At 47.6% G+C, this 12,410-nt stretch overlaps 1 protein-coding gene across 6 annotated transcripts in view; it reads left to right on the top strand.

The window, feature by feature from the left end:
* Positions 1-8,891, top strand: part of NAV2 (neuron navigator 2) — a 399,145-nt gene extending 390,254 nt beyond the window's left edge. For all 6 annotated transcript variants that reach the window (XM_036862156.1, XM_036862161.1, XM_036862162.1 and 3 more), the window contains 2 exons: positions 2,298-2,501; positions 5,483-8,891. In XM_036862156.1, coding sequence (XP_036718051.1) covers positions 2,298-2,501; positions 5,483-5,608 — 330 coding nt within the window. In that variant the 3' untranslated portion in view covers positions 5,609-8,891. The remainder of the gene's footprint in view (positions 1-2,297; positions 2,502-5,482) is intronic.
* The last annotated feature ends 3,519 nt before the right edge of the window (positions 8,892-12,410 follow it).

The raw sequence follows: 12,410 nt of genomic DNA on the forward strand, positions 1-12,410 counted from the left end.
TGTTGTTCTGCAGCCCTGAGCATCTTCTCTTCCAAGCTGGAGGATGGAGACAGAAGCAGTAGCTGCCAGAAACGACGTTTGGTTCAGCCTCACACATGTGAAATCTGGCTTGGGAAAGTCAGCTGAGTGCTGTAGGGAAAGCCCTTGGAGGGAGAAGCTTCTACCAGTTGCAGGAATGTTTCTCATCTGCAACAGGCTTTTTCAGTTCTAAATATCCCCAAGCGCTTTGTGTTCCCTTCCTCCCTGACTCATACCCATGTGCACACGAACCTTCACATGATCCCTTCCTGCTCGGACCATGAGTCGCCTTTCCAAGGTCAGACTGAGCTCTCAGGCCTGGGAGTCACCGCTGCCCCAGGTTAAGGAAGGTTTCGCAGTAGACAGGGCTGGAGCACTAGACAGGAAGGGCGCTGGTGTCTGAAAGCGCTGAGCTCATAGAAGGCTGTGTATCTTGAGTGGAGGAGGAGGCGGCCATGGAGGAAGGGAGGTGGGCGGGCCTGTCTGCAGTGTGGGCAGGGCAGGTGCTTCCCTGAGACAATCGGAGGGGGCTTAGGCAATCGTGAGACAGCAAGCCCAGCCCAGGTGACGTGTCCTCGTCGGGTAGACAGCCTGGCCTGCATCTCCCTGCTCCGGTTTTGGCTGAGTCATGTGGCTCTTGCCGATACCGAGTGGTTCAGAGTGGAGTCTGTCAGGAGGGGTGGAAGAAGGGAAAGGCCCAGACAAGGATGCCAGGGTCCTGGGTTCGAATCCAGCTCTGCTCCGAAACCTTTCACAACTGGCTCTTCTCTTTAAACCGTAAGTTCTCCATCCGGTAGATGAGGCGGCTGGGACCCCAGTTCCTTCCAGCTGAGGCAGCCTGTGACCTGGGAAAGACGTGATTTTATCAGTCAGAGCTCAGCTCTCTTGTACTGTCAGCCTTCTCTCCCCACATCCCCCTCCCTCCCCTCTCAACTGTAAGAGTTCTGGGAGGACAGAGGGAGCAGGCAGACGGACAGACAGACTGCGGTCCAGATGTAATTCCACTCTAGAGTCCCCCCTGCAGCCGTTGTGGTTCAGGGGGCTTTGGTCTTTGTACCCCTGTGATGCCCTACAGAGGGGGTGCCCTTCCAGAGCCACAGGTGACACTCTCCTGGGTGGGCACATCTTGTCCTGGCTGTGAGCCAGTCCTGCCACACCTGCTCAGACTTAAGTGGTCCACGGACCTGGGCAGACTTGAATTCCAGTTCTGCCTTCTCTCGTCCCTGGGCCTGGCTCCTTGTCTGGGAAACTTGGGTAGTGATGCTTCCTCTTGGAATCACATGGTGGTTAAACAAGATATTTGTCAAGTGCTTCTCGTAATCCCTGGCACACAGTGAGCTGTAAGGTGTGGCGGCAGGGGTGGTGTTAAAGAGGAAAGATACAGAGAAGGCACCCAGCTACGTGAGATGCAGAGCCTCGCCTTGGGAAGTGGTGCAGCCTAGGTTTTTGTTCTTCGAAGAGTGTATGTATTTCTTGAAATTGCCAGAAGAAGTCACTAAAATCATTGTATTATTCGGTATTTCAGGCTTAAGGAAAGGAGCTTGGAGGCATGGTACTGGTCTTACAAAATTATGTGATAATTCCGCTTTAAGAGCAAATTAGTTGTTTTGGGCAATTTTGAAAAATACATGAGGGAGGAGAAGCAATTACAATTCCAGTACCCACATGGAACCCCTTTAACAATTTGCTGTTCTGAAAGTGACCAGCGCCTCTACACGGGGGCTCTGAGAGTCAGACTCACTTTAAGAAATGGGGTTTTATCAAGCCAGAGCCATTGGTGACCTCTGCCTGGACTGCTGATACCCAGCACCCCATCTGTGTGCCGTGGAGGAGGGAGGGTACTCAGTGGGATGACAGCACCTCTTTCCAGCTCCACATTCAGTGACATCGTGTTGGTAATTGATTGGCCACGGTGGGAGTATTCATATCATGGAAATTGGCAAACACTTCAAATCAGAGAGTTGTTTTTCAAGTCGGATCAGCGAGGCTTAGAGTTGAGGGCGACACAGTGAGTCAGTGGCAGAACTGAGATGTGAACCCAGGTCAGGCTGACTCCAAAGCCAGTGCTTTTACTCCCTAGGTCATGCTGCCTTTGGTCTTAGTACATCAAGGTGTCCGTGCCTTGGATGATTTCCTTAGGATTTCCTCTGGAAGTGGAATTACTCCATCAAGGGAAGCGTAATGCTGGGCTTGGAGAGTTTTTCAGAAAGTTGCAAAACCAGGCCTGCAGAAGAGGTCTCGGCCCACTTCCTAACTGTTCCTTCTTTGTCTGTTTCCAGCTGTATGGAAGGCGGGCCCCCTGGGAGGACCCCGCCAAGTGGGTGATGGACACCTATCCTTGGGCAGCCAGCCCCCAGCAGCACGAGTGGCCTCCCCTCCTGCAGCTCCGGCCCGAGGATGTCGGCTTTGACGGCTACTCCATGCCTCGGGAGGGGTCAACCAGCAAGCAGATGCCGCCCAGCGATGCTGACGGAGACCCGCTGGTGAGTTCTCGGCTTCCAGAGCGGCTCGGCATTCACTGAGCACTTACTGTGTATTGGGCCTCATGCCAGGCACACCGGAAATTTGGAAGTGACTGAGCCCCAGCCTTGCTTTGGAAGGCTAGACCTATCCCAAGATTTGGGACATTTTTGCCAATATTTTCTTCCTTGTTTTTAGTTTTTCACTCTTGTCTTTAACCCCTCTGAAATTTTTCAGATACAAGTTCAAGAATTTGATTTTTCTCCCTAAATGTCCCTACACCACTCTTCGCCCTCTGGTTTGAGTGCCAGCTTTATCATGTCTTGCCCAGTAGCCCAAGCCAAATGGTCAGGAGCTTAGGCAGGGAGAGGTTTGAGGGTGGGAGGGACTCATGGAGGAGAGGGCAAGGGGGCCTGAATGCAGGTCCCCTGGCCAGTGACATGAGTTAAGCCTTTAACGCTGCCTGAGCACCTTTACTCCCCTGATGCTAAAGCAATAAAGACCTTTTAAGAAGAACCTGGGTCAGAGATCACACCACTACAATTCTAGAACTCTCTGCCAATGTAAGACCCATACATAGGCATACTGCGAAATTAGACCTAATAAATCAAAAGCCCTATTAAAAGAAGGTTGAGGGCTTCCCTGGTGGCGCAGTGGTTGAGAATCTGCCTGCCAATGCAGGGGACACGGGGTCGCGCCTTGGTCTGGGAGGATCCCACATGCCGCGGAGCAACTAAGCCCGTGAGCCACAACTACTGAGCCTGCGCGTCTGGAGCCTGTGCTCCGCAACAAGAGAGGCCGCGATAGTGAGAGGCCCGCGCACCGCAATGAAGAGTGGCCCCCGCTTGCCGCAACTAGAGAAAGCCCTAGCACAGAAACCAAGACCCAACATAGCAATCAATCAATCAATCAATCAATCTTTAAAAAAAAAAAAAAAAAGAAAGTTGACGCACATATACCAGAACCTCCCATGGTTAAATGACCATTATCATGCTATAAATTTAACCCTGAGCTCTCTTGGCAACTAAGGCAAAAGGAAAAACACTGCAAAGAATATTGCTTGCATTACCTATTGAAAGAACATATTCATAAGAGATGCGGCAGGATTAAAAGACAGTCGGCTTGCTGTTCTATCCCTAGTGACTAACTGATTTGCTAGATAAAATATAATAATAAGAGGTGCTTTGGGGTTGTCTGCCACCCCTGACTGGCGGGATGCAGCTGTGGTCCTATTGAGACATTTTAAACGGGAATTTTATTTTAAATGGATTTAGGGCTTGTATTACTAAGCACAACCTAATCTGCAGTGTTTACCACAGTGGTTTTCCAGAGGAAAGGATCAACCTGTAAAAGGCCATTTCTAACGTTAACCGTTACTAAAAGCCAAAGTCATGGAACTATTTTTGGGGGTTCAAGCTCATGAACTCTAACTTATGTAAAAATAGAATTTAGGATATCTAGAGGAAAGAATGGCCAGCTCAGCCCTGGACATTCTTTTCTTAACCAGGGATATTTGTGTCACTGACTAAACACAGAAGGCATTTAGGTAAGACCTGGGGTTCTCCGAATAGTTACATAGAATTGTCCTTCCAACCTCAGGCTCCCAGAAGTCAGCTATGCCGGCCCAGCTACCTCTACTTACCAAGTTAGATACTTGGTGTTTCCCCCCAAGTCCTGTTCTCTCTGCCCAGGACCACAGGTGTCTGCTATGCTAGCCCTCTTGTTAACTGATCTCTCACTCTCCTGAGACTGAGGCCTCCAGGAGGGCAGGACTGTCTTGTTTTTATTCCAGACCATATACTATGGGTACACAGGGAGTGTTTGATGAGTGAATGAATAATCCTGGCTGCGAAGGATTTTTCCTTGTGCTTCCGCTCCACCCCTTCCCGGTTGCAGCCATGCCACCAGATGGTGGTGCTTCTGTGGTTGGCCCACCCAGGCCCACTCTGCTAGACATCCTGAGGGGCAGCCAGCCAGGGGGCAGCTGGATTTCACGCCCAGCTGCACCAAGTCTGAAGATAGCTCAGAGAGACCCTATCTTCCTAATTTTGCTAGATAAAATATAAAATACATACACACACAGTTTATAGTTGTAAATAAAATTAAAGTATTGGTAGTTTTCAGTTCCCCATCTCCCCTTGAACACAAATGACCAATAGACTGTAGACCAGGGAAGACGTAAGAACACTGTCTTTAAACTCTTAAGAGAAATGATGGTGATGATGATAGTAGATTTATCACATTTATTCAACAGTTACTATGTGCCAGGCCCTATGCTAAGGGTTGAATACACATCATGTCGTTTAATTCCCTACTTCAGCCCTATGGGATGGGTACTGCCGTTTTCTCTATTGTATGGATAAGGAACTGGTGGCTCAGATACATTAAATAATTGCCCAAAGGTTTCTGAATTGGAATCCAGGCCTCTCTGTGTTCCGAGGCTCTGCTTTACTGATGCTGTCCTCCGCCTCCCCATGGAGGCCTTGACAGGAGCTGGAGCCCAGGTGACTCCAGGCTGCCCTCTGGCCAGAGCCAGGACTACAGATGGGCTCGATGCTTATCGAAGGGGGAACCGTGTACCTCAAGGTCAGCGGTGCTGGGGCGCTTGGCTGGCATCTCACCCAGGCTGAGGGCTATATTTGAGTAAGGTGCCCCTCCCAAGTAAAAAATATATATACATTATCTTTTAGAGAATTTTGTATTTTCAGTGATCTGCATGTATTAATCCACACCGTAACGTTATAGGGCAGGTATAATTATTCACATGTGACCAGTGAAGAAACTGAGGTGTAGCAGTTAAGTCACTGGCCCAAGGTCATGCAGCTAGTAAGTGGTGGAGCCGAGACTTGAACCCTGGAAGCCTGGCCGAGGGCCCGTGCTCTCGTCCACTGCGGGCCACAGTCCCCAGGGTGAGTCTAGAGGAGGTGGCGTGAGCTTTGGAGAGGCCAGGCGTGGCCGGCTGACCGGACCGGAAGCCACGTCGCAGTCTCCGCTCTTTCCCCAGATGAACATGCTGATGAGGCTGCAGGAAGCAGCCAACTACTCCAGCCCCCAGAGCTATGACAGCGACTCCAACAGCAACAGCCATCACGACGACATCCTGGACTCGTCCCTGGAGTCGACTCTGTGACGGCCGGGCCACGGAGCCTGCCCTCCTGCCCTCCACCTCCCTCCCCTGCACCACCCTGAGGACGCCCTCCTGAGCCAGCCCCCGGCCTCGGCGTGAGTGCCGCGCGAAGACCCGGACCCTCCTCGTCCTCCAGCCTTGACCTGGGTGCAGGCGCCCCGGGCCAGCCGCCTCGGGACCGCTTCCTTCACAGGGAGAACTGCACCATCTTCTGTGTCAATTATTGTTTTGCCTTGTTGCTGTGACCTTCCTAAGACACTGAAAGATACTTCTCGGGAAAGGACCATCACCGTTGAAATGAAAAGGATTTAAAAAAAAAAAGCCAACCCACTTGAAGCTCTGAAACCAAACAGCATCCTGCCCTCAGCGGCCCAGAGACAGAAGAGATGAGAGCAGAGCTGAAAACGGAGACAGCAGGGCTTCCTCCGCGCACAGACCCTGCAGCTCCAACCCCGCTGCCAACCTTCCAACACACCGGCCACAGAGAGATCTGATGCCAGCTGGGGCCCTTGCTTTGGTCACACTCAACAAACTGCAGAGCCGCATCACAGGAAAAACTTAGGAAAAACAAATCGTGCTTTCTCTTTGGTTTGTTTCTTAAATGGTGCTCTCCTTACCCGAGAGGTATTTTGCCTGTTCCAGTTCACCCCCGCCTTTCAGACCCATCAGCCTCTGGTTCATCCATAAGTGAGAGTGAGGCCGAGCGGATGTGGCTGTAAACGCAGAGCTGCATGTGTCTGTTTCCTTCTCGTACAGAAACGAATCAGGTCTTACTCCTGCTAACACTGTGTACAGTGAGAATTGGTCTACCTTGGCGAACCGATCACCCCTTTGACGATGAGGTTGAGTTTCTCCCTTTCTGACTCTGTTGATTTTGAAGACTTTTTTCCCCTCCCCTTCCCCTCGTGGTCAGAATCCATCCTTTGGTGAACGTGAGAACCGCAGGAGTTGGCTTTTGGTTTGGTCCTGCTGAGTTCTGGTTTTCAGTTGTCCCTCCTCACAGTTCTGCACACTCGCTGCCTCCTGCTGGGGCCGGGGTCGCTGTGCCCTTGACAGTGGACCAGGACCCCGTCCTCAGCGCGTGGGTGAGCGGGACCTTGCCTTTCCTCCTCGTCCTCGAGGCTGCAGGACACACGTCGACACCTCCAGCATGCCAGCCCCGACCTCAGGTGGGGTGTGAGGTCACCTCGCAAAACACTTGCACTTTCCCCAGAACCAACGTGACGTCACACAAGTCAACAGGTGGAGGCAGCTGCTCCCTTCCAGAAGCTCTAGCCTCCGGCGGACGAGCCTTGCCTGACCTCTTCGGTGCTGACCTTCCCAGAGCGATGCCTTAACTGGTTTTGTACTCACCGTGTTCATTGATGAGTGTCGTGCCTGCCTGGGGTCTATTTTTCTGTTTTCCCCATCAGAGCAAACAGGGCTAACAAGTCACCTACTCACTAGGAGAACTCAAGCTAATGTGACTTTTCTCATCCAAAAGACTCATTCGTGTGGATGCGTGACTGTGGGAAAAAGAAAAAGGAAAAAAAAAAAAAAAAAAAGATTTTTTTTTTTTTTTTTTTAAGGTTCTTATCAGTCTCCAGCTAACGCCCTGACTAGACAACGATCTGTCTTGTGCAGGAAAAGGCAAAAGTTCCTACCATGTTACATGACATTGTTGAGCCATGCTCTGCTCGTATGTGTCTTCAACATACCGGTATTGACCGGTGGTCAATCTTTGAGTCATTTGTTTCTGTTTTATTTTTATCGGACCCCCATGGGGGGAGTCTCTGTTAATGATCAGGGTTTTTACTCCATTTTTTTTACATTTCTATTTCCAAAGGTCCCTCTCTCAACATCTTTTATTTTCTTACCACAAGAGCGTGACCTGAAACCAGTCACATTACATTGGATGACACCATTTGCTTCCTCTTTGAAAGGAAAAGGGGAATGTGTCCCTCCAGCAGGTGAATGGAAAACCTCTCAGCGTGCTCTTTTCTTTAATCACAGTAAACTCAGACTCTATTCTGCTAAGCCTTCCTTAGTCATCTGGGTGTGTGAGTGTGTCTTGTTCTGTTTTGTTTTTCATAAAATGTTTAAAGCATGTATTTAGCCTGTGACCTCAGGGGTCAGTCACACCCTGAGCCTTCTGGTAAACCTGAAGAATGGTCCTTCTCAATTTATCTCCCAGCAATGACCTTACACGCTCATACTGTGAATTTGGGAGGAGGTGCAATGGACTTCTCCTCATGGGCAGTTTTCCCGGTCACCTTGTGAGTAGACACCTGCCAATATCCTTTGAAACTTTTTTTTTTTTTTTTTTACAGCACCCTCTTTTCTCTTTCTTTTCTCCCCAGTCCCACAGACTTCCCTCCCACCGGGTCCAGGCTCAGCGCTGAGACCTCTGTCCCTGGTGCTGCCTGACAAGTGAAACGGTGGTTTCAAGGAGTGTAGCCTTGTACGAGTCACAACTCGGGGTCTTTCCTACAGTTTCCGGAAGCAGGGTTGTCTGATATGCACATTTCTTACTTTGGTCCTGTTTTGCTTTTGTGTCACTCACCTTTGACAAAGTGACTTTGTGCTCATTTAGGGCTCTGTCCGAAATGCTTCCATTTTGCCTTTTTCTACAGTTAGGCTAATTTTGAAAATGTATGAAATTCTATGCAACATTTGTGTTGAGTTACCAATGGAAGCCAAAAGTTTTCTTTCCAAACTGCCAAGAATTTTACAGGCCATAAGTGAGATGGGAATTCCCTTTAGTTTAAGGTGGTGGGTGGGCAGGGGGGGACACGGAACGAGACTTGCCTAGACCTTTGTTGTATCTTGGGGACATATTTTATTGTTGATGCTTAAACTTCAAAATTCTGTGTATTCGAATTTGATAATGGCGAATCTACTTCAAAAGGAAAAAATAATCCAACTTTGTGGATATGAAATGGAAGGTTTGCTGTTTTGATCTAGTTATTTCCAGTGGAGCAGTTTATGAAATATGTTCTATAAGATGTACATTTTTTCATTGTAACATAGAAATTGTAAATAATTGATTAAAGTGCTGCATTTTGATGAATTTTTTCTAGCCATTTTTAAAGAGAAAACTAGGAATTGAGTATTTTGTGTACGGTATGTTTCCGTCCTCCCTCCCCGTCCGCCGTCCCTCCCTATTTAATTTTCATTTGTCATGAGGTTTTTGGATTTGCCAGTGATCTGCCGGAGATCATGCCCCACATCATAGAGAATAAAGCTGATGATTGTACCAGTCTTAAATTATTCATGATTCAATAAAATTGATGCTTATTTATTCAGATTAGTGGTTTGGCTTTTCTGTACTAGAGAACGTCCTCAACGGAGTTCAACTTCATGCCAGGAGGAAGTCATTCTTATTTGGATGCAGGAAACACAGCGAGAGCCCCCCAAAATCTGCAAACCCATCTTTGCTGCTGTGTCATCGACATCCTACCTCTTCTCAGTTCCTCGCCTCAGTTATTGCCTGTGTGGAGCTTCTTAGCAATGCAGGACTTTGTGCTCCTCCCCAACTTTGAGTCACTGGGGATCTTGTGGAAATGCAGATTCTGACTCAGTAGGTCCAGGGTGGGACCTGCGATTCTCAATTTCTAAGAAGCTCCTGGGTGAGGCCAACACTCTAGGTCCTAGACCACACTTTGAGGCAAGCTCTATCTATCAGTATCCAGCCACGCCCCCCCACCACCCCCCAGTCGACCCCTTGGCACAGGAAAGATTTTTTTTTTTAATGTACTGAGTACCTACTAATTGCCAGATGCTTTCCCAAGTGCTCCAATATAATCTACAAAATGACCCAGAGGAGGTAAATATTCTTACTCCCGTTTTACAAGTGAGAGGAAACACGAAGACAAGAAATCAGGCTCAGAGAAAACAACTTGCCAAGGATCCTGCAAGCTAAGGGGTGAGAGAGTTGGAGTTTCAGCCCCGTATTCCAACCCCAAATCCTGCCTCTCATCTCAGGGGCCCCGTTCCGCATTGCAGCTGATATCCACTGCAGAGCACAGGCAGTGGGAGATGACATCACATCTTAACCTTCACTTTTACCAGAACAACAGAAACTGTAAAGGCTTGGTTTGAAGTGAGGCCTGTGGGGTCACTGTGAAATTGATCCAACCCAGCTGGCTCAACTGCTGGTGATGTGAAATGCCCAACACAATGTAACACACAACAGTGGCCCAGCCAGGGGGCAGGTAAAGAATCCAGACGTTGAGAATAGGCGGTTTTTAATGCCTGTCAAAAAAAAATGAAAGAGAGCTGGTACAACGGTGTGGCAACTAGATATCCTGAATTTCCAAGGTTTTCCACATCAAATATTCCACCTCTACGTTTATACAATGAAATATTACTCAGCCATAAAAAGGAGCAAAATAATGCCATTTGCAGAGACGTGGATAGACCTAGAAACTGTCATACAGAGTGAAGAGAAAAATACCATACAATATTTCTTATATGTGGAATCGAGAAGAATGGTACAGATGAACTTATTTGAAAAGCAGAAATAGAGACAGATGTAGAGAACAAACTTATGGATACCAAGGGGGGAAGGGGGGTGGGATGAATTGGGAGGTTGGGATTGACATATATGCACTACTATGTATAAAATAGATAACTAACGAGAACCTGCTGTATGGCACAGGGAACTCTACTCAGTGCTCTGTGGTGACCAAATGGGAAGGAAATCTAAAAAAGAGGGGCTATATGTATACGTATAGCTGATTCACTTTGCTGTACAGCAGAAACTAACATAAAAATGTAAAGCAATTATACTCCAATAAAGATGTTAAAAAAATATATATTCTTCCCAATCCATTTTCTTAAGACATTCTCTCCCTTGACCATAAAAAGAATTTATGTAAAAAAATAAAACATAAAAAAGCAAGAACTATAGAAAGCATCATATGTAATGTATTTAATGGTAAAATGTTGAATGTGTTCCCTTTCAGATTAGGAAACGGATAAAGAAAGATGCCTCCTTTCATCAGGTAACATAGTAGAGAACCCCAGTCAGCACAGAGAAGCAAGAGAAGTAAATCCTGAAGATTGGAAAGGAAGAAATTGGACTGTCTTTACTTACAGATAGCATTATGTACTTAGGTCATCCAAAAGAATTCACAGATAAATGATTAGAAATAATAAGTTGAAAATTTTTGCTAGATACAAAGTCAGTGCATGTAAATCTATTGAACATCTATATGCACCTAAATTTTTTTTAATTTAAAAATACCAATTTCAGAGCATCAAAAATATCAAATACCTAAGAATAAATTCAATGTAAGAGGGGCAAGACCTCGGAATTCCCTGGCGGTCCAGTGGTTAGGACCCCATGCTTCCACTGCAGGGGGCACAGGTTTGATCCCTGGTCGGAGAACTAAGATCCTGTAAGCCACGTGGCACGGCCAAAAAAAAAAAAAGATGGGCAAGACCTCTACGTAGAAATCTATAAACCATGGGGAGAAGTGAAAGACCCCAAGATATGGAGGAATATGTGATGTGTATGGATTAGATGACTCAGTGTGAAGATGTCAGTTCCTCCAAAACGGTCTAGAGAGTTGATGCAAGCCCACTCCAAAGCCCGACATAATTTTTATGGAATCGACAAGATGGTTTTACAATGTATAGTGAAACGCAAAAGGTGAAGTATAGCCAACTACTGAGCCTGCACTCTAGAGCCTGCGAGCCACAATCACTGAAGCCCGCGCGCCTAGAGCCTGAGCTCCGCAACAAGGGAAGCCACTGCAATGAGTAGCCTACTCACCACAACGAAGAGTAGCCCCCGCTCGCCGCAACTAGAGAAAGGCCGTGCGCAGCAACGAAGACCCAACGCAGCCAAAAATAATAAATAAAATAAAATAAAATAAAATTCTCTAAAGAGTATTAAAAAAAAGAAATAGGGTCTTTGCAGATGTAATTAATGAAGAAGAAGTTCTATTGGAGTAGGGTAACTCTTAATGCACTATGCCTCGTGTCCTTATAGGAAGATAAGCTAAGGATATGAGGGAAGAGGGCCACGCGAAGGTGGAGGCGGAGGTGGGAGCTGTGCAGCTGCAAACACACCAAGGATGGATGCCCCTTGCTTCCACCAGAAGCTGGGGGGAGGCGAGAGAGGATTCTACCCAGAGTCTCAGAGCACCGCCCTGCTGACACCTTAGTTGCAGATATCTAGCCTCCAGGACTGTGAGAGAATAACTTTCTGCGGTTTTAAACCTGCCAGTTCGTGACACTGAGTTATGGCAGCTCTAGGAAACGCATACAGTTACATACCCAACAGAAATGCATGTATACATGTATGCACCAAGAAATATGTGCACACGTGTTCACAGCAGTTATCACGTTCATTATAACAAAACCTGGAAACAGTCCACAGGTCCGCTGACAAAATTGTGATGTCAGTGTCCTCCGGCAGTGAAAATATTTGTAGGGGGATATTGAGTGAATGCTGAGTGAAAGCAGCCAGACCCAAACTGATGCCAAATGTGTGATTCCATTTACATAAAGTTCACACTGCCGTTAGGTGGGGGCATGTGTGGTCATAAAACTAGAAGGAAAAGCAAGGAGGACAGAGGCAGTGTTCAGGAGGGATAAGAGGCTCTGGGTTGCTGGTGGTGTCCTATTTTGTGACTTGGGTGGTGATTTCATGAGCAGCTGCTTTGTCATAGATCGCTAAGCTGTATATCTTTGTGCACTTCTGTCTGTGCGTGTTACACTTCACAATAAGGTTTTTACAAAGTAAATGCTACCCCAGGCTGCCCGCCTGGCCGCCACACCCAGTGAGTGCTGCAGGGCAGCTGAGAATGCTCCTGAT

Source organism: Balaenoptera musculus, chromosome 8 (assembly GCF_009873245.2).
Source record: "Balaenoptera musculus isolate JJ_BM4_2016_0621 chromosome 8, mBalMus1.pri.v3, whole genome shotgun sequence".
NCBI classification, from domain to species: domain Eukaryota; kingdom Metazoa; phylum Chordata; class Mammalia; order Artiodactyla; family Balaenopteridae; genus Balaenoptera; species Balaenoptera musculus.